The 23024-nt window shown below is 36.0% G+C and overlaps 1 protein-coding gene across 10 annotated transcripts in view; it reads right to left on the bottom strand.

Annotated features, from left to right (window-relative positions):
- The window catches only part of PTPN13 (protein tyrosine phosphatase non-receptor type 13), a 229600-nt gene that overhangs the window by 50955 nt on the left and 155621 nt on the right, over window positions 1-23024 (bottom strand). For 8 of the 10 annotated variants that reach the window (XM_086704646.1, XM_086704645.1, XM_025922282.2 and 5 more), the window contains 9 exons: window positions 21892-22044; window positions 18815-18997; window positions 15693-15855; window positions 10853-11270; window positions 10618-10715; window positions 9044-9100; window positions 1297-1386; window positions 631-738; window positions 325-456 (listed from right to left, as the gene is read on the bottom strand). In XM_086704646.1, coding sequence (XP_086560772.1) covers window positions 325-456; window positions 631-738; window positions 1297-1386; window positions 9044-9100; window positions 10618-10715; window positions 10853-11270; window positions 15693-15855; window positions 18815-18997; window positions 21892-22044 — 1402 coding nt within the window. The remainder of the gene's footprint in view (window positions 1-324; window positions 457-630; window positions 739-1296; window positions 1387-9043; window positions 9101-10617; window positions 10716-10852; window positions 11271-15692; window positions 15856-18814; window positions 18998-21891; window positions 22045-23024) is intronic. The other 2 variants (XM_086704647.1, XM_025922284.2) reach the window with 1 other exon arrangement.

Here is a 23024-nt window from a genome sequence, read left to right on the forward strand (position 1 = left end):
TAACTATTATACAATTATATGAATTAGACAACGATAAAGAATTTTATTTCTGATTTGGCCTAAGACACTTACTTAAATGACATCAATTTTGCACAACAAATCTATTTTTATGCATATATTACTAAAGATGAATGAGATAGGAAACCTTGGAAGTGATGAATGAAAAGTTACACTAATGCATAATATTAAAACAAACTAGAACTACATACATCAAATTTTCAGAAAGGAAATAAGGAACTTAAATCCAATGTATTAGGCCATGATAGTGAAGTTCTTGTGAAAAGTTAAACAGAACACACAGCTAAGAACCATCTACAGCATTACCTTTGGGTATCTTTTCTTTTGGCTGAGAGATAACAAGTGTCACATCTTCAGGTGCATTTTGCAAAATTTCAATTGCAGCATGATGGCTGACCCCCTCCAGACTCACACTATTCACAGATATCAAACGGTCTCCTGTAAAAATAGACAATCCAATATTTTCAAAACTAAAGAGAAATTCATGCTAAGTCTTAGAAATGTCACTGCCCCCTTCTTTATTTTTGTTTTGCCTGAGTTCCACTTTCGTCATCTGTGCAAATTCATGCCTCTCAGTTAAGTACATAAGAAATTATCTAATATGTAAAGTACCTGGCTTTAAGCATCCATCCAAGTCAGCTGGTCCTCCAGGGGTAATTGAACTAATAAATACACCTAGATCCAGTCTTCCCATCTTCTCCCCACCAATAATTTGAAATCCTGTAAAATAGCACATTGAAAAAAGAGTTTCACGATATTGGTGTTTTCAGTGATTAATAATCAGTCTGTCCAATACACAGAAGTGTAGAGATTCTCATATCAAATATAATAAATAGGTAACACATGTGAAATAGGACTGTTAAGTTTGGTGGAAGATTTGCTTGTGAGCATTTCATCTTTCACATTTCCTGACCAGGTGGGTGGGGTGGAGGGGCTGTGGGTAGACAACCGGTGCTCAATGCCAATGCTTTGCTATATAGATAGACCTTTTCTCTTTGATTCTTACAAACCTTTAAGAATCTTACAGTGACTGGGGCGCCTGGGTGGCGCAGTCGGTTAAGCGTCCGACTTCAGCCAGGTCACGATCTCGCGGTCCGTGAGTTCGAGCCCCGCGTCGGGCTCTGGGCTGATGGCTCAGAGCCTGGAGCCTGTTTCCGATTCTGTGTCTCCCTCTCTCTCTGCCCCTCCCCCGTTCATGCTCTGTCTCTCTCTGTCCCAAAAATAAATAAATGTTAAAAAAAAAAAATTAAAAAAAAAAAGAATCTTACAGTGACTTACCTAAGCCATACTTTGCATCTTTTTTCAGGTTCACCAAGGTGATCTCCCTTTCTGGTGAAGATACCATGCTCCATCTTTTGTGTAGAACATCTATTGGAAAAGTATGGTGTTAAGATAAACATAACATGCTCAGGCACTAAGACTGTCTGCTTGTTCCAACTTAAATGTTAACATTTAACAGATTTAATAGATTACTTGGTCACTTTAATATTGTATTTCAGGTATGATTTGATATTTTGATCTTCTATTTTGATATGATTTATAGTTTACGAAAGGACTGATACTATCACCACATGGTTCAATATGTGATTAGCCTGCCACTGATATCACATTTATTCCTCATAAATGATTGCCTGTGAAATAAGTATATTACAGTTACAAATGAGTAAATAAATCTCAAGGGTTTAAATGATTTGAACAGGTTTACTCAGCTAGTACAGGCAAGAGCTGAACCTTAAACTTAGGTTTTCTGACACTGTTCCTGTTATATCACAGTTGACTTTCTGCATTTGACAGTGCTCACTATGGTAAGAATTTTCAACTAATAAGTGGTTCACATTTTTATTTATAATGAATAAAATATTCATGGTAAGTTGTATGGTAAAGCAGCAACAAGAAGAAAATGGATTTACTTCTTTTTTAAAGCTTATTTATTTTTGAGAGACAGAATGAGAGAACGAGCAGAGGAGGGGCAGAGAGAGAGTGGAACAGAGGATCCGAAGTGGGCTCTTCTAGGAGAGGAGAGAGCCTGACCACAGCAGAGAGCCTGATGTGGGGCTCAAACTCATGAACCGTGAGATCATGACTTGAGCTGAAGTCAGAAGCTTAACCAACTGAGTCACCCAGGCACCCCTGGATTTACTTTTTAAAATCCTGTTAATAATGACTCGGCTAGCACATTTACGTTCTCAAAGGATTTTCATTTATTTCTTATTTGTGAAGCAATCTCATGAATTGAATTAGGTAAAGAAATTTTAAATCATTGTTTTGCAGATGAGGAATAGTTCATGACTTGTTCAACATTACAAGTTAATATTACTCTCAGCAAAATGCCTTCAGTCAGTACTTGATAAATGCTGGTTAAATAAATTGAGGGAATGTTAGCATCAGAACTAGAATTTACTTTTTCTTACTTCCAATGAGGGCTTTATTTACTTATTTTTTTGAGTAGGTTGATAATTCACAAATATCACCTAAATTAAGCCAATAAACATGCTACTTAATTGTCTGTTAATAAAATTACCTCATTTACTTAACAGTCTGAACATTTGAAATTGCGCGCATGCACACAAACACACCACTTTCTCTAGCTCTTCCTGTTATGGGCTGAATTTTACCCCACCCCCAAATTTATATGTTGGACTCCTAAGTCCCTGTACCCCAGAACTTAACTGTGTTTGTTAAATTAAGAAAAAATTAACGTGAAGTCCTAATCCAGTATGACTGGTGTCCTCATAAGAGGAAATTTGAATACTGACATGCGCACCCAGAGGGAAGACCATGTGAGGACAGAGGGAGAAGCTGGCCACTTACAAGCTAAGGAGAGAGAGAGGTCTCAGAAGAAGTCAATGCTGCCAACACCTTGATCTCAGACTTCTAGCCTCCAGAACGGTGAGAAATGAATTTCTGTTGCTTTAGCCACCCAGTCTGTGAGACCTTGTCTTAGCAGCTCTAGCAAATTAATACACCTTTTTAACGTCAATTATAATTTGTTAGTTCAAAATGGTTTGTGTGTGATGTGGTGGTAGATGAAAACAACACACTCAGATATTTTTGTAAGGTAAACCCTCCAACTCATCTCTGCATGGTTCTTATACACATTGAAGCTTTTTGAAAATTACAGATTATTTGCCAACATATGAATATCTATGGATTTGAGATTATATGAATGTTATAAAATAAGTAGTAACTTTTTTACACAACATGGATTAATGCTTAAATGATGCAAATGTGATACTTCATGTTCTAGAAATAAGGCACTTTAATATCATAAGGAATAACAGCAATCATTTGCTCTCTGGAGTAAATTAACTTTATCCCTTAAACATCAAGCATTGATGCAAGTTTGCTAGCGCTCTGTAGTATACAAGTTCCTATTTCATTGTTTCTTTTTGACTAAAACTTAGTTATAGTCAATAAGAGTAGTAATTCAGTATTTCTAATTAATTTATAAGATTCCAAAAAAAAAAATTCCTTTGACAATGGTGTGAAAAGCCTTTATATTAGGTGTGTATATAAACATATGTGTAAGATATAAAGATATATGTATATTTATATATATATACACATACATATATAAGCACAAAGTACATGAATTAGTTAATGCCTAGCTTAATATGATCATCTAAGTACCCAAAATACTTTTATCCTAAAATAGACAAGTATCCTAATTTTCAGCTAGAGCCAAATACAAACCACAACAGAACAAAATCTATAAAATAAAATAAACACGAGAATAAGGTCAGGTTAGGTATTAAATGTAAACTTTTGTCACCATTGTAAAGACAAAGTCCATTTACTTTATGTAAATTGTTTTTGCATTCAATTATAAAAGCGATCAATATTCTTAATGTTGCTAAGGGTATCTGTTAGAAGACAAATGTATTGATTCAAAGAATAAAAGTGCCATTTTCTTTTGCAATGTATGTACTAACAAGATAGGTTATTTATATTATTTATTTGACTAATAAGTGTGTGTGTGTGTGTGTGTAAAGATATTTCCCAGGTAAACATTAATAGAATACACACACACACAAAATAAATGTGCATTATTGTTTTACATATTTATCTCCCTAACTAGAAGAAACAGATTAAGCTCTCTGTATTCAAAGATTCACCAGTGGGATGTGAGTAATCATTCATTTGATTATTTCATCCTTAAAATGTTGACTGAACAACTTTCCTGTCAAAGTCTCTCACTAGGCAATTTGGGAAAATAAAACAAGATTTTATTTATGAAAGCTGCTGCATAGTAACTGTGAGCTGAATCAGATCAGGCTGTAAGAGCAAAGATCTAGCCTAACTGACACATAGAAATGTCAACACTGTCAGTGAAATAGCTGCATTACAAAGGCATGAATCAAGCTTCTAAGAGAGGAGAGGCTTCTTCCTGCCAGAAATAAAGACGACTTCAAGGAAATGGGGTAGGATTTTAGTAAGTAGATTATGGAGCTGGTTATATAGCAACACAAGGAATTAGCAAAAGCTGAGATGGAAAGAAGGCAGAAAGGGTCCTGGAGAAATGTCATTGATCAGTCTGCCTAGAGTACAAGATTTGAGTAGGGTGGAGATAAGTATTTTTTTGGAAAGGGAAGCTTTGCTAGCCCACTCTTTTTTTAACAGGGATGTCCTTCATCCGGCCCCTCATCCCACCCCACTGATATAAAGTAACTTACTAATGTGAGGAACAGAAAGAAGGAAGGATGGTGTGCTGCTGCATGTTACTAGACAATACCGTGAACATGCCCAGTTTCTATTTGTATTCTACATGCCTTCTATTCATATAGATGCTCAAATACTTTTCCACTGGTTTAACAAAAAAGATGGAAGAGGAAGTATCTGAAATATATAGTACATGACAACTCAAGTTAACTGAAAAGATATTTACAGAGTTCAATGAGGACTGAATAGAATTTATGAGTTTGAAAGTAAGGCAGCTAGATATTTCAAGACATTTCTACTTCTTCTTTTTTTATTTGAGAGAGAGAGCAAATGGGATGGAAGGGCAGAGGGAAAGAGGGAATCTTAAGCAGCCTCACAGAGCTCCATGTGGGGCTTGATTCCAGGATCTTGGGATCATGACCTGAGCTGAAATCAAGAGTTGGATGCTCAACTGACTGAGCCAGGCAGGCATCCCACAAGTACGAAGACATTTCTTGGTTATTGGTATTATTATATAAAACAAGCTTTAATATTGGAGAAATACATATTTTTAAGTCCTTAAAATAATTTTCTTTTCCCATTAGTATACTCTATGACCACAGCAAATTCTACAAATATTTTAAAGCTAAAAAGAGGCTCAACTCAAAATTTCCACTTCCTTAAATAATGGATGCTTGTGTCATTCCCAATGTTTACCTGGGAAATTTCTTTAGAATGATTGATAAATGTAAAATTTAGGAAGAAAAATGTATACCTTCTCTCCATCATATCTGTTCCACTGCTGCCTTTCTCATCTCTCTTAAGGTTCACGTGGACATAGTCCCCTCAAATAACTTTACATATTAACGATAGATATATCTATGAGTAAACGAAATTTCCCAGGACGAGCATATTTCTGATAAAGCCAAGGTCACATAATCAATCTAAGTATGAGCCAACAAACTTTTTTTTTGCAAGAAAAACTGATTTTGTTGGTTATAGATAAAGACCCTTGTCAAATATCAAGCAGTTCCACGCCACTGATTCTGTGAGGAACTGGACTGTATGTAGAGGAGACTCTGGATAAATCCATCACTCACTCTAGAGAAAAAGATGCATTTCAAATCCTGGGGATGATGAATCTGTAGCACATTATTGGTATAAAAACAAAGACAGGTATTTTTCATTATTATCCTACCTAATATACTAACTGCCTCAGTGGTAGGGTAAGGAGGATAATAATGGCAATTTTGGTGTTTTATTTCTGTAAATTTGGGGCCATATAACATCTCTGGGACTTATTCAACTCAACCCACAGGATGTAAAGGCTTGGTTTGAATATACTATAAAGTTCCTTTCAGTCTCAATTTAGTTGACTTTATTTTTTTCTTCTGGTTAATTCCTGTTATCTGTTGAATTCTTTTGTGAGCACTTTGGGCTTCAATTTTATTATAATTTTCAACTTTGTATGTATTCTAATTAAGACTTAGGTAGAAAAATCTAGCATTAGCATTACATTTTTCCTTGACATCTGACTAAACAAAGTGGGTTTTAAAATCTGTTTGTATAACATTTTATTCCTTGGAATTGAGATTGATTAGAAGGGCAATAATCAGTCCTAATATTGGGTTAAAAAGCTTATTTCAGTGTCTGTACCAAGTTACTCTGCACTTGAATGACCTACTTTACCTGAATTTTTTTTTTTGCATTTATTTGAGAGAGAGAGAGAGAGAGAGAGAGAGAGAGAGAGAGAGAGTGTGTGTGTATGTGTGTGTGTGTGTGGGTGGGTGAGGAGCAAGTGGGGGAGGGGCAGAGGGAGAGGGAGAAAGAATCTTAAGCAAGCTCCCCGCCCAGCTCCACCCCCATGCAGGACTCCAAATGAGATCATGACTGGAGATGAAATCAAGAGTCGGATGCTTAACTGATTAAGTCACTCAGGTACCCTTTGCATGTTGTTTTTAAGAGTCCAGTGTTTGACCCCATTTTTGTGGTTTGGATAGTAAGGGAGGTAACAAGTTAAAAGTTGCTTTTCAATTATATGGGAATTCTGACTTATAGTAAAACAAGAAACACTGAAAACCAATTTTACATAATTCTTGCATCAGTTCTATATTTTCTTGTTTGGTTTTTACTCTCTTGGGAAGAAATAGAAGAAGTCTGTGTTTTCAAAGATTAACTTTTTTTTTTTTTTCTGAAATCACAATTAATCAGAGGATTGTAATCCTTCCCATATCTGTTTTATATGATCCGAAGGCTCATGCCTTTTTCCTTTATCTTCTTTTTCAAGTTTCACATTCTTTAAGGGTCTCTGAACATCATAAGAGGTTAAGATTGAATTTTATTTGTTGGTCTTTGTATTAAATGATGAATAGTTCAATATTAACTGATGCTCATTTCTAATTGTCTTCTAATAATCCTGACTAGCAAAGAAGAATACTGAAATGACAATGAGAAGTCCTCTATCTGATTCATGGACAAGTAATTTAAAATTCTTGGGACTCAGTTACCTTATTTGGAAAAATGTGTTTGCCATGCTCTGTTGAGTGAAAACTTGATTCTCAACAGAGCACTAATTCAGGGCTATGTGGGCGGATTCAAAGAGAATTTTGAAGAAAATAAGACTTGTCTGCAAGGCAACTGGTGCACACCTCCTCAGGAAGGTGGGTTGGTCATCTTCCTCATGAAGGAGCTGCCTTCATCAGTAAGCGGCACTAACCTCAGAGGATGAGGGTTCTGAAGGTTTAAGTAGAGCAATTACCCTGTACATGTTGTTCATTTGGTGTCCAGTGTAAATTCATATTCTTTTCCATCAGAACATAGGCTAAAACATTTTAGGTTCTCATCTTCTAATATATTATTACCCAGCTTCTATCAAACCTTTACTTAGAGAAATAACGCCTACAGATGATTAGGCATTAGAGACACTCTAAAGAGTAGAGTATGGGCTCTGGAAACACACTTCTTGTGTTCAAATCATGGCTCCAGCACTTGCCAGCACAACTCAACCTCTGTATGCTTTGGTTTCTCATTTGTGAAAAGAAAATAACATTAGCACCTGCCTCACAGGATTGTTGTGGGGATTAAATGAGGGATTAAACACTAAGTGCTTAGAACAGTATCTGGCACATGTAAGCACTCAATAACTATTAATCAAAATTTGTACCATTATGGAGATGTTAAAACTGAGTTGTTTCAGGTACAGAAATATTGTAAATTCAGTCCATGCGAGACATTTAATCATCACAGAGCTACATATCACGGTTTTAGTAACTTAAGCCAAAGTATAAATTCACTGTTTTTTTCTTTAACAATACACCCTCAGATTTTTTTGAGTATTTATACATTAAAAAAATGAGATAAAAAATCTTTCATTTGCTATGAGTATTTAAGATATTGTGTGTATTTTTACCCTTTGACTCAACTTTACTTCTGAGAAAAGTTTTCCTGTGTTGAAGAATTGCTGTGGGTATGTCTATTAAAAAATGATAATTATACAAAATGGTACTTGGTTTCTTACAGTTTTAACCTACAAAAACTGCAGTTTCATAGGTTCAATCTACTCTCATACCTTCATTTTTGCCTTGGCTCTCAGGAAAATTAGAACTTAAGGGTAAGACTGAAACATTTTTGGAGAAAAGTTGTATATACACAATAATAAAATATTCTTTATACTCATGAAAATTGTTAAAAGAATCAAGTAAGATAATGTAGATGAAGGCATTTTATAATCTAAACTAAAAAATTTGAATCCACGGGCTCAGGTCACTACACAAAATTTCTTCCTACAACTTTGTTACTTCTTAGACTCCTTCTAAACCATAAATCTCAACACTTAATGTCTTCAAATTCTTTCCATAATATTTAGGATAAAACTCGGAGGTAGTCCCTATTTAGTTCTCAAGCATCACACTGGCCCCATGTGCCTCCATCCTGAGACTCTTGCAGTTACCTAAGTCTGTCATCCTCTCACTTGTCTCCTTGTCTGATCACACTATGACCTTGGTCTGGAATGCTTATCCACTTGCCTGCCTGGATAATTTCTCCTTTTATCTTCAGATCCAGCTCAAGCATCCTCAGTTGAAATAACTGCCTCAGTTGAAACTCTTTAATCAAAATTACCTTTCACCTGAACTACTATCTTAGCTTCCCAATTAGTGTCTGTATTTATAGTTTGACATTTCTCTAGTTCATCAATATTAGTCTAAATCACAGGTCCCATCACATCACCATGGTGCTGAAAAATACAGCTGTCCTTTGACTCCAAGATAAGGCCTAAAATCCTCAGCATGGAGTTGAAGACTCTTCAATATTACGTCCAGGATGATCTCATTAGGTACAAGAGAAAAGATACGATGGAAATGAGGGGAAAAACATTTTATAAACCTACCATTTTCTTTTAAGGGTACTTGGGATGAAGAATTTCCAGAACTATGCAAAGTCATTCCTGTGGCATAAATTAAATTATTAGACAGTTTATAAAGTGGTCAGATACTATAGTAGTAATTTCTGATAAATTCATAAAAATCAATAAAACATTAAGGCGGAAACATTTTTTAAATTTACACTCAGAAAAACGTCTTCTGACATGGGCTTATTATTTTTAATATCCAAATTAAGCATATCAGCTTGTTTTGCAGAATAAATTTAAACACAAGTGTATTGTTTCTGATAATGACATTTTGATATGTCAAATATGAAATGATGACACTGAAATGAGTTTTAAAAGCATTTGGTCAAATGTTAAAAGAAAATTCAGTAATCAGAATGAATAATCTTAATCAAAAAACAAATTCAGAAAAATATTTACTATTCTACATCTGATATGTGATGAATTTTTATGTAGAATTTTTATTTAGAATCTATAAGAGATCCCATTATATATGAATATCCTTTGAAAAGCATTTTTGAAAGATTGAATTAGTGTCTTCTTAGGCTATTTTCAACATATTGAGTGACCTATAGGGTGAAATCTTGCCTTTAATCTAAAGTTTTTCACCAATTCAATTTAAATTGATGATAGTATCATCTCTGAAAGCTGTGGAAACCTACATCAATACAGTAATGTTACTTCCCGGAAATATCAACTGTCAACTGTAGACTAGAGTTCTCTTTTGACTTCATTTACTCCATAGATCTTCAATCCAACTACAAATAAGAAAATATTTTTTAACTTTGTGTAATTAGGGTTAAATGGTCAAACTTTGGTCTAAGTAAGTAAACTAGTATTATTTGGTAAAACAGCAGAAGAGGGTGTCCTTGTTTCTCTTTTTTTTTTTTTGTCTCCCCAGCTGTTTCTTATTCTGAGTAGTCGTTCACACTTCTGTGCTTAAATATCTACTCCTCTGAAAGATTGCAGTGCATTTCCCTTTTAAGATGCCTAAAACAACAGGAAACCTGAACTATTTATAAGGTAGTATGCGTTTATACACTTCTACATTTAAATAATTAATGTGACCCAGCTAGCTGGGAGAACTGGAAGAAAACTTAAATCAACTAAGAATTTCCACCTACCAACCATAGTATATTTCATAAAATTATCTGGTTTCAGAGACAATTCCATTCATGCTAAGCTGAAAGTACCCTAAAGAAACATTTCTTTAAAAAATATAGTATGAGTGGGGTCCACTTTCACAGGTTTGTAGGGGAAAATCCAAAGGGAGGCTATCCAAAACAAAGCCATGATACCAGGCTGTGTGGGTTCTCTCAGCAAGACTGTCATGGTTTTTCTCTGCAACCAAGAGAAAGTGAAGTAACAGTCTGTGCCATGAAGTAATCACCTGTTAAATCAGTTTTTGATTTGACTTGGTGCATTTTTAAGCAGCCTAAAATTTCATATACATGAGCAGTTTTGGCAATTAGGACAAAGAAGCAAAGATATTATCTTGATAGCTAACATTATTTCGTTCACTTCACTATGAGCATGAGGTACGGGAGAAAGAAGGTAAGCTTGTTTATGCTGACCTATAACATATGCTTGACCAGGGTCTTCAAAGGATGAGGAGTCTGATTCATGTTTCCTCCTTTCAGGACTTCTATTTAAACTTGCAACAGACTTTGAACTAAAGAGGGAAGAGGAAAGTAGGAGGGGGATGTGTCAATGTAAAAAGATATGGTGAAAATAATAAAACGTCAAAACAAAAACAAATGTATGAAATGTAGAATTTACAAAGACGTAGTTGGGTAATTATGTTCTTACTTATTAAGTTTTGTGAATCCTGCCAAAGATTCTGTATCAGATCTCGCCATCTGGTGTAATGGTTTTCCTACCAACTCCGCAATGGTTTGTGGTGGGGATTCCATGTTAACAATGACATTTTTCCGATGAGGATAGAGAGAGGCCTGACTGAGATCGTGGTATGATTTACTCATCCCTCTAGGCTTTTCCTCCCAGGAAGCTTTGTCACTCTTCTCTTTTGCACTGTTTTGCAATGGCTGGTAAAGCGACAGCTCTGAGCAGGATAGCCTCTTCAGAATCTCAGCTTGAACGGACAGAGGTCGAAGGGCAAGTTTGTTCAGGGTGCTGCTGGCCAGACTGCCAGTGCTGATTGCTCGTCCCATATTAAATCCTCTAACGGACTCTGCTTGGAGGTTCAGGCTCCTAAACGAAGCTCTCTCTACAAGGAAATAGGAGGGCTTTACACGATGGAAACACCGAGTACCTTTATGAGAAGAGTTATTTCAATAAATAAAATACAGCATGCAGTTTTTTTTAATTGTTTTGATTGCCAAGGTAAGCAGTGGCTTTCCAATTGTGGCAATCAAGGATTTGAAAAAGGAGTTTAGAAGATCCTGGTTTTCAAACCATCTTTCCATCCCTGTAGCTCTTCCCACTCCATCTAACGAAACTTGTGCATCTAATACTGTCTGGGCTTTGGGCTTGCTGACTTCACATTCCCAATTTCGGGTTTCAGTTAAAAATGACAACAACATTTGGCATGGAAATGTTCAACCCTAGTAGTGTCTCTGCTAAAATATCAGCAAGCCAAGGATGGGGAGAGGGAGAGATGAAGCCTGGACGACTGACATAGTGAGATCATGCCTGAAAAAGAAGCTATGCATAGGAGAATTTTGCTCAGAGAAAAAGTTCTTGGTTATTAGATTTTTAAAAGCTTATGGTGGATTGTGGTGATAGTTGCACAAGTCTGTGAATATACTAAAAACTACTGAATTGTACACTTTAAGTGGGTGAACTATATAGGATGCGAATTATATATACCTCAATAAAATTTTACCACAAAGAAAAAAAAAGCTTTTACAGAAAATTATTTTTTTGTTATTTCATTACTATGCCAATCTCACCTTCCCCACTTCGTTGATTTTTTGTGATTTAAGTGAGGCTCAGGGGGCATGGGAGAATCAGGTATTATTTGCCTTCTTTCTTTTTTGGTTTCTTTTTATTAACATGATGAAGGAGCTGGGGTTCTCTTCATGCTTAAATTCCTTTCACTCTGAAATACACATCTAAAGTCTTGCAGAGGCTAAATTTAGAGATACTTTATAACAAGTGCTTGGTTATTCTATTTTGTGAGAGCCAATGTCATGGCAGTACTTGACCATTTGAGGCTATTAATGAAAGAGCATTGTATCACAGAATTTTAGCATCAAAATTCTTTCATGTAAATAAAGGGCCAGGAGCACAAAATTTCACATGATTCAGTTGTTCATGAACTAGTAATTCACATTACAATGCACCCTGTTTGGTGTCCCCATGGAAAATACCAAACCTGTGTTACACTCTACAAGGACTCTGGTTTGACCACTATGTAAAACAGCTACAACAACTTCCTTTAAAAAAATAATTGTCAAATGTTGCTAACTTAGATCTTTGGACTCTGTTTCATTTATCTTCTAATTCCTAGGAAGATTAATAATTAATATTTCACGTCAGGCCTAAGCAGATAGGAAAACACTTAAGGTTTTTAATATGCATCAGAATGAAGTTTAGACAATCTCCTTGTCAACAGGAAAAGTCACCGTTCTTTCTCGGACGTAGGAGTGGACACCAAGTTAAAACATGAGAATAAAAATAAGATATTGGTTTAAAAATTCCCAGAATGAACTTTTTAGCTTAAAATATCAGTTTTATTAGAGCAAGTAATATTATTTATATCTATATCTATATCTATATCTATATCTACATCTATATCTATTATTTTTGCTTTGAGAGCACACTGTAATCAAAGATACAAAACTGAGTCTTACACAGATTCAACTACCAGGAAATGCCTTTGCACCCAACAGATTTCTTCACCCATTAGGAAAATGTACACCAAATTTTGGGAGAAATAGGGACAGTCTGTTTTGTAAACATATCAAAGCTTATGCTATTCAATTCCATTCATAGCCTACTCCTGGGTAGGACTTAAAATACTGTATGTATTTATTGGATGGAAGCAAAAACTATTCATTTATCTGGTCTGTCCTTAATCCCTTTCACCTAGAAAGGACTCCAATATGGACTACCAGGATTGGAAAGGACATTGGAATGAGCCTACATCCTAATACTAATGTTTCAGATGTGAACTCAAAGGCTTGCTAGTTCCGCACTGATTCTGCAATCCACATTACCTCATCTCTGCGTGTGCTATTGTTTCAGTCCCTTGTACCCTTTTGTATTCCCTTACGCTGTCAACTTAACTGTATGCTCTTCTGGGGAGAGGGACTTCATTTATTTTTGTTATCCCACAGCACCCAGCATGATATCTTACAAGTAGTTAAGTGCTCAATAAATGATTATTAATTTCATTCTATGTATGAAGTTGATTCTATTTGATGAAAACTCATCAAATAGAAATTAAGATACCAGGGTTCCAGCCTCGTTTGGCCTTTTTGAAGTTAGGTGAGACACTATGTTGTGAACCTGTTTCCTTGTCAGTAGGAGTTTGACTTAATGGCCTCTAAGGTTCTAGCACCAACATTCTACGATGCAAAAGAAGTAACATACATTTGTTAGCCCACCAGCCTCCTACAGATAATACCAGTTGTTTTCACTTGTTTAGTACTAATAGTTAAGTAGGCAGGTAGTTACTTTTAAGCCATTTTAAGCAAAAAATAATTCTTTTGAAGGTTTAACACAATCTAGGATAAGATGTAGATAATACTGTTTTAAAGTGCTTTAACATAGGAGTTCAAGGATACACAGCTGCTGTGTTCCTTGGTGCAAACCTGTGAGTTACACAGGGCATTCCTATTTCATGGATGAGGAAAATGAGACTCCAAGAAGTCAGTTCCTTTCATAAGGGGTCATTATACTGCTGCTACGATTACTGCTTCCATCACTGGTAGTAGTGGTAAAACAATGTTGATGATGGTGATGATAACAATAATATTATTCAATACTTACTCTGTGTCAGGCACCTTTAAGGTGCTTACATGTATGAATTCATTTCATCTTTACAACAATCTCATGATGTAGGTATTACCATTATGATAATCACTTTACAGACAGGGAACTAAGGCAGAGAGTTTAAGTGCCTGCCCAAGGCTTCAAAGCTTGTAAGTAATGGAGTGAGGTTTGTATGCTGGCGGTCTGGCTCCACAGTTCATGCTCTTAACTCCTATACTATATTGTTTTTCCGTATAAGGAATGTGGAGGATGCAGGACTAACTTTGTAGTTTTGTCTTCAGATTTTTTTCATTACAGCACATTATACCACATCTGTAATGGTGCAACCTTCAACTGTTCAATTTTCATTTGTATTGAATAGAATATTAGTCCAGGTAGGAAAACTGATAGCTCTAATAAGTTTGATATTTCACTGCACTTGTAAAATATGTAAGAGCATACAATTTTTCTAGCAGAGCAAAGTAGGGAAAGAAAAGGAATAATTAGATTACATTACAGCAGTAATCACCATATTTTAGCATGCATAAAAATCATTACTGAGGAAAGCCTGTTAAAATGCAGATTCCAGAGACCCAACACCCAAATATGATGATTCACCAAGTTTCAGGTAGGTTTTTGGAATCTTCATTTTTAATAAGCATACAGCCCCTACCGTCTTGGCTCTGAAAGGCTGAGAAACATCTATACATAGGCTGCCATCACCCCCGTCTGATCCTATAGGGAACACACTTTTTGTAGGGTTTCAGGATATGAGAAAGTTTGGATACAGGATTTATAGGACTCTCTCTGCCGCACAAGGTCACCAGTGCCATTCCATTAAATTTAAAAATCAAATTCTTCAGAATATTTCACAGAAAACTATAAGAATTTACTATGCACAACTAGGTTTTGTGTAACTTTAATCTGTACATGTGGTCTTACAGAGTAAGCTTTCAATATTTCATTTCTGACAGAGATATTTTTTTTAGAGCTGAACTAGTTCCTTCTGACGGTTCCTTTTCAAAAGGAACTGAAACCACTCTCCTGAGCATTTACACTGTGTATGGTGGTTATTGACCTCAGTCTCTGAAGAAGGACACACTCAAGTAAAACTAACACGTGGGAAATCTGCCACCCTTAACTGTTATGGTATGTCACTTCACTGTCCTGGGTGCATACTCCCTCTGCTCCCTGTCCTGTTTCCCAGGTTTTTTCCCTCACCTGGAAAGCCCTGCCATTTATCTTTAACCTACTTATTTTTGTCCTTCAAATTCCAGTTCCATTGCCACCACTGGAGTATTCTGGCCTCTGACCTCCCTCTCTTCTTACGGTGTAGATCATGTAGTCTGTATGATGTAATCTGTTATTAAAACCTTGACCCTCTATTGTGTACTATTGTTTCGTGTATGTTGGTCTTACCTTCCCAAATAGCACGGAACTTTACTATGGGTAGCGACTGTGACCCAAATGTAATACTTACATCAGTTAGCCTAATGATAAGCACAAAATAAACATTTCAACAGGTACTACCTGACAGTCTTGGGTCACTGTTTTCAAAATGAACATGAAGTTGAAATCTTGGCTTCATCTGTGGCACCTTTATAAACTTGACTTAGTCTAACTTTCATCCTCAACATGGAAATTCTTTTAAAATTTGTGGCAAAAATCAAGCACATATCCTGATCATCTGACCCAATTTGCTTGTCCTTACCCATATCTTGGGCATCTTGGTTGCTCTGTCTTGCTCGCATCTGCAGCTGGAACTTGTGCTGGGAAGAGCACAAATGCAGCAGGTACTGGCACACCTTACTGTTGTCTGTCTGGAAGGCATGTTTTATTCCATCTGATGTGTTCTGCAAGGTGATTTTCTTTTTCTGCAATGTAATCAGGGGTATTAATAATTAGGATGTTTTCCTATCACCTTATGACTAAATTCTGTAAACAGCAATTAATAAGTAGAGATATTATTTTTATTTCCCACGAGGCAGGAGTATTCCTTGACCTGCCTCTAACATAAATATGGAAAAATATAACCCTGTTATTATTACAGATTCAGGAAATAAATGAAATTAATATTATTTGTCACTTTCAGAAATTGTAGCCTAGATCAGACAGTGTAGCGGCTATTGGCAAGGGAAAAATTACCCTTAATGAGATTATTAACATTTTGAGTTGACTACAATGTTGACAAATACCAAAGCTGTTTGAAAAAGACGTCACGGAAATATGTTCTTCTTGGGTAAGAAAATGAAGTTCGGCAAAAATTGATTTATTAATATATAAGAGCTGTGATTCTACCAAGAAGAATCTTGGTGGCCTGTAGGCTGGGATGGAAATTGGGAGAAGCTAACATGTGGGAATGGAGAGGCACTGGGTAACATGGCTGCTGGGATGAGAGATAAAATAAATTGATATTTAGAGTTAGAGTGATTCTTGCATTCAAATTCAGGGGAAACAGGAGAACCACCAATTAGTGTTATCTCTCATATATTTCTTGAAAAATGATGTCTCCTGCTTAAGAGGGCATCTGAAATGTTGCAACCTCTGTGGTGAGGCTTGCAGGTGATCCGTATATCTTAAAAGATTAACATTCAGCATGCCAGGGATCTAAGAATAATGTCTCTGGAGAATTGCTTATGTCCAGTTAGACTCTACTCTAGCTCTTGGTTGCTTCTACTGTGCAAATTATTTTCCCTATTCATGTCCCTTGTCTTCAAATGGAGAAGCAGGCATGGGAAAGTCAAATTTGGTAAGGCTAACAAATGACACAATAACAGAGTATTACTCAAACTTCAATCATGCAGGTGGCTTCTTCATAATTTCTGGTCTTGTTTATTCATAAATTTTAAAATTGACTTTGCTTATTTACATAAATTCATTTGAGCTTTGTATCACAGCTATAAATAGAAAACTAGTACCACTTGCCATAAATAGAGTCCAGCTATTAAAAATATGTAATCAATGCAATAAGAACAAAATGAGATCATTAAATTCTAGCTGGATGTGTTGCCAATGAAATCTCTGGGACCCTGTTCTCTCTTTGCTAAAAAAAGGAAATCAGGGAGTATTAAAGGGTAGTTAAAGACACAGTAGCACCAAATTAGTATCTTGACTATCAGTGATACACCTAGTAACTATTCAAATAGTTACAGGTTTCAAACAAATCATAAAAATAATTGATTTTTTTTTTTTTAATTTTTTTTTTCAATGTTTATTTATTTTTGGGACAGAGAGAGACAGAGCATGAACGGGGGAGGGTCAGAGAGAGAGGGAGACACAGAATCGGAAACAGGCTCCAGGCTCCGAGCCACCAGCCCAGAGCCCGACGCGGGGCTCGAACTCGCGGACCGCGAGATCGTGACCTGGCTGAAGTCGGACGCTTAACCGACTGCGCCACCCAGGAGCCCCTAAAAATAATTGATTCTAAGTGTTTACTGATAGACTGGACAAGAAATGTGCCCCGGGGAATTCAATTGTGAGAGATGAGAAGGGCAAAGGGTGACTTTTCCAGCTCCCCAGAGGCTAGTGGGGAAAAAAAAGGAGGGTTAAAAAGAGAGCTCTGTGTTGGAGAAGGAACTTTAGGATAAACAAGTTTTGCTAAACACAAGGATCAGTCTGCTTGGGAATGTGGTCTATTCTCTATTACTGGAGATCTTTAAATATGAGCTAATCACAGCCAGTTCTATATATAGCGGGGCTGGTGTGATAGCTTGGCAAACAACAGAGAGCTATATGCTAGACAATTTATTTGATTTGTTGCCTTTTCTAAACTGGTCAAAATTAGATTTGTATTTAATTAATCTAAGGTTTCCTCCAGATATTTGTGCTGCCAGCATTTCCATTGGGGAATGTACATTATACCCTGGTAATTTCCTGGTCTTGACTATCTTGGGAACATGAGAATGTCTGGGCTTTCCTGAGAGAACACATTATTATCTGGTAATCTTAGTGTATCTCAGAGTTTCACAGAAAACCAACCAGCTAACCGTCAAGTCTAGAACTGATTTCAAAAGGTCTCTAGGTTGAAGATTAACCAGAGTGAGTTGGGACTTTGAGACTGGTATCCTTATAACCCTTGTACTAGTGAGACCCTATTTCATCCCAAGTATGAATTCGAGATGTCAGTGGACCCGGAATACCATTAGGAAAACAAATACCTCAACATAATTTTTGATTCATCTCTGGGGCTTCCCAATTGCATTTCAATGTTCAGATACTCCACAACAATTTCCAAAATCAAAATATGCCTTTACAGCTGACTATCTTTCATAAACATGATATTCTAAAAGTGTTATCATCACAGGAAGTATACACTAAAACTTAAATTGCAGAAAGTCCTGGGACATTAAAAAAAAAAAAAAAAAGTCCTTTAGTTCATAAAATCCAATACATTTCTGGACTGCTAAGGTTCAAAAACAGTTGTTGTGATGGACCCAACATTGAGCTAGATAAAATTTACTAGGGTTAAAGTAATTATTTATTTTAAATATATTAGAGGAGCTTCTCCATGTGAGAAGTTAGTATGCTAGAATAAGTTCTGAATTAACAGAAAAGTCAACTTGGTTGTAATTTAACTAAAGTTAACTGAGCATGTAACCAGCTAGGAATGTATACTATTCTTTTAAAAATTACTTCCTGAGAAAACTAAAACCAAATAAAATCCTAATAATACTTCCTACAATTAAGAAAGGAGAGTAAATAGTATTAAAATGTATTAGCCCTACTGAATAGAAGGATGTAGAGTTTACTTAAGGAAAATCAACTAATATGTTACATTTGAAATTGACAACACCTATTTTAAAATATAATGAAAAGGGGCTAAAATGGACATACAGAAAAAGAAATCTTCTTGGTTTCCCTCCATGGAAAGCGAAGGACCAATGTGCGAACTCCATTGTGAACCTCAAATACAAGGACACCTTTAGAACAGACTCCAAGCAATATTCCAGTTTGTGACTTTTTCTCAGGGTGCACGCGATGAAAATGAACTCCATATTCTGTCAGCCTTTGACAGACCTGTTGGAACAATACCACACCATAGCAATGCACCTTAGTAAAGGGTGGCATACAGATACAGAAGTTGTACCATCCTAGTTTAACATGGAAAGAACAGTTTTTTCAACAAATGTGCTGAATCAAATAGATATTCACATGCAAGAAAATGAATCTTGACCCTTACTACACCCGGTATATGAAAATTAACCCCAAATGGATCACAGACCTAAATATAGCAGCTAAAGCTGTAAAGCTTAGAAAATCTTTGTGGGTGTGAGTTTGACAAAGATATCTTTAATGGGACATAAAAAACATGAATCTTAGAAGGAAGAATTGGTAAACTGAAAATTTTACTCTTCAAAAGTCAATGATAAAATATAAAGGCAAGCCACCGACCAGGAGATATATATATAAAGCAACTGCATCCAGAATATATTAAAAAAACAGGTACTTCTCAGCAATAAGGAGACACTTAACCAGATACAAAAAGGGGCAAAATATTTTATTAGACACTTCAACAAAAAAGATATATGAATGGCAAATAATGAAAAGATGCTCAACATGAAAGTAATTAGGGAAATATAAATTAAAACCACAATGATATACCATTACTTACCTATTTCAATAGTTAAAGTGTAAAGGACTGAACATACCAAGAATTTTGAGGATGCAGAACAACTAGAAATTTCACACACTGCTGGTAATACATGAAGTTGGACAACCACCTTAGAACATTTGACAGTTTCTTATAAAGTTAAACATACACTTACCATAGATCCCAGCAACCCTACTACTAGGTAGTTACTCAGAAGAAATATAAACCATATGTTCACATAAAAATGTGTATTTGAAAGTTTATAGCAGCTCTATATCCATCAACTGATGAAAGTGTAGTACAAAGGAAAACTACCCAGCAATAAAAAAAAAAAAAAAAAAAAGGAAAGAAAGAAAAGAAAAAAAACCTTACTGATACACACCATACTATGGATGAATCTCAGAAGTATTATTCTAAATGAGAAGAGCCAGATACAGAAGACTACATAATATATAATTCTTTATATGAAATTCTAGACAAGAAAAACTATGGTGATAGAAAGCAGATCAGTAGTTGCCAAGGGCTGCGGTGGGGGTGGGGGAAGTGGACTGACTGTAAAGGGACATGAAGACACTTTCTGGTATTGGAAATGTGTTATATCAGGGGTGGGTAAAACCTTTTCTTTGAAGGGCCAGATATGGGGCACCTGCCTGGCTCAGTCCAAAGAGCATATCATATGATTCTTGATCTCAGGGGTGTGAGTTCAACCCCATCAGTGTAGAGATTACTTAAATAAATAATTAAAAAAAATATAAAGGGCCAGATAGTAAATACTTTAGGCTTTTGGGGGAGGCGTCATACGATTTCTGCTGTAACTACTCAACTCTGCTGTTGTAGTGCGAAAGCAGATAGGCAATATGGAAACAAATGAGCATGGCCAAGTTCTGATAAAACTTTATTTACAAAATAAGCAAGCCACAGTTTGCTAATCCTTGTTCTTCATCATGATTATACAGATGGTGGTATATATATATTTCTTAAACTATATATATTTCTCAAAATTTACTGAACACTCAAAAGTTACGAATTTTATTGTATGTCAATTATGCCTCAATAAAACACATTTGCAGAAAGATAAAAGGTTTTCAAAGGTAATGCAATATATAGCAGAAGTGTAACTTTAGAAAGGTGTATTAATGAGATTTAAAAAACCTCAGGTTAGAAGAAAGATGCTGAAGTTAAAGAGAACAGAGTAACAGTATACATTATTAGGAGTAGGGCAACCTACTGATACATTACGCACACTACTTACACAGAGAAAGCTGATGCTCAGAAAGGTTAAACAGATTGCCCAAGTTCACACAGCTGGTTGAAACAAGAACTCAAGTGCAAGACTCTCTGACTAGAAATTCCCATACAAATTCTTACCACTGTGCTAATCTGCTTTCTACCTTTGCTAATAAAAAATGACAGAATTTGATATTTATGTCCTACAAGTATAAAACTGTAATGACCAAGGGAAAATATAACTATGTAATTTAATGCCTTTAAATGTTGACTCAAACCAAACAAACCACCTTGTCTTTCATACCATAAACTCTAGATTAAAGCTGGTGTAAGTCTGTGAGTGAAACCCTTTCATAGACACTTCTAGGGCTGGGAAACTTGGCTCCCTCCAATAAGGAGCAGCAAATGGAAGGAATACTGTTACACGCTAGGGAGGTGAACCAGGAGAACGTTCTGAAAGTTTCTCTTTTCAACAGAATACTATACTTGCTATTCTTATTGGAAGTTAACATAGTACTATCTTTCCTGATCACAAAAGCACTATTTGTTTGAGGTCTCAAAGAAAGCTGGTGGCAGAACTAGAACCATAAGTCAGTTTTTTCTGGCCCCCTTCCATTATGTGAATTATTAGATGTTAGTTGAAAGACCATTTTTAGAAGATATAATTGAATTTTAAGCCTTTTAAGAAAAAAAAAAACAGTAATTCTAGAATCAATATGAACTCAAATCCTATATCCAGTCAGTCACAAAATTCAGTTGTTACTTTATAATGCTTCTTCATATGTTTATAATGTATTTTGAGTATGGAATGGAATAAAAGCAGAGAATCCATAGCCATATAGATATGGGTTCAAATCACTGTTTCACCCTACATACCAGCCATCGACTTGGGAACATTACATTTCCTCTTTGAGCTTCAGTTCTCTTTTACAAGGTAACTAAAATATCATGGTTTTAGTCAGGAATAAGTGACATGAGATAATGAATAGTATCCAGTTATTGGCAAATGAGCTTTTAGATATATGCCCTCCAATATTTCTTGCTTACTTTGAAAAAGATACAAAATTTATCATTTGTAATCTTACATACTTACCTTTAAAAATTCTAACTCTGTCTCTTTTTCAGAAGCTCCCACATAGGTATTATGTAATTTGGGTAACTCTTCTTTAACATAGGATAAATCAAGTTTCTCCATCACTCTGGGAGGCAAATAATGTTCTAGTCTAAAATAAGACACACCATGAACCTGGAAAATAAAATAAAAAAAATTTTTTTAACGTTTATTTATTATTGAGAGATAGAGAGAGACAGAGACACAGAGCATGAGCAGGGGAGGGGTAGAAAGAGGGGGAGACAGAATCTGAAGCAGGCTCTAGGCTCTAAGCTTTCAGCACAGAGCCCAATGCGGGGCTCAAACTCACAAACTGTGAGATCATGACCTGAGCCGAAGTTGGTCACCTAACCAACTGAGCCACCCAGGTGCCCCAAGAGAATGTTTTTATAAGCAATTCTGTTTGCCTTCTTCGTCCTATCTTAAAGTTCTTGCCTAAACTGAGAGGTAAGACACCAAAAAAAAAAAAAAAATTTTTTTTTTTTGTTTATTTATATTTTGAGAGAGAGTGAGAAAGAGAGAGAGAGCAGGGAGGTGCAGAGAGTCAGAGATTGAATCTGAAGCTGGTTCTAGGCTCCGAGCTGTCAGCACAGAGCCCAACATGGAGCTCAAACTTGTGATCTGTGAGATCATGACCTGAACCGAAGTCAGACGCCCAAAGGATGGAGCCACCCAGGCGTCCTGAGGTAAGACACTTTTATTTAGACTTCTCTCTGAGGAGTTTTAGAGGGAATGCATCAATCTTTGTCTTTCATTGTGAGGTAAAATGATTGAACTGATTAGCAAGCTTAAGGAGACAGACAACAAGGGGCAAATGTTACTACAGTCAGAGTTAATGTTATGAAGGATGCTACTTGAGTGACAGACTCCTGCCCTTGCTTCCTCTGAGATCCACTTTTTTCTTGAATAATTGGCCGTGAACATCTGTTCTCTGCACTGTGAGCTCTGTCAGGTTCTCAGGCTATCGCTGCATGGATCCATGTAGAAGGCAGAAGACCCCTTAGATCTAGATTAGGCTGGTAACCCCTGTGCCTAGTATCTATTAATTAGAAATTGGGAGAAGATATCCTGAAACTGTGAAACAGGAAATTTTACATAGGAGAAAAAAAAAAAAA

The sequence above is a fragment of the Puma concolor genome, chromosome B1 (genome assembly GCF_028749965.1).
Source record: "Puma concolor isolate L17-30 chromosome B1, mPumCon1.1.hap2, whole genome shotgun sequence".
NCBI classification, from domain to species: Eukaryota; Metazoa; Chordata; class Mammalia; order Carnivora; family Felidae; genus Puma; species Puma concolor.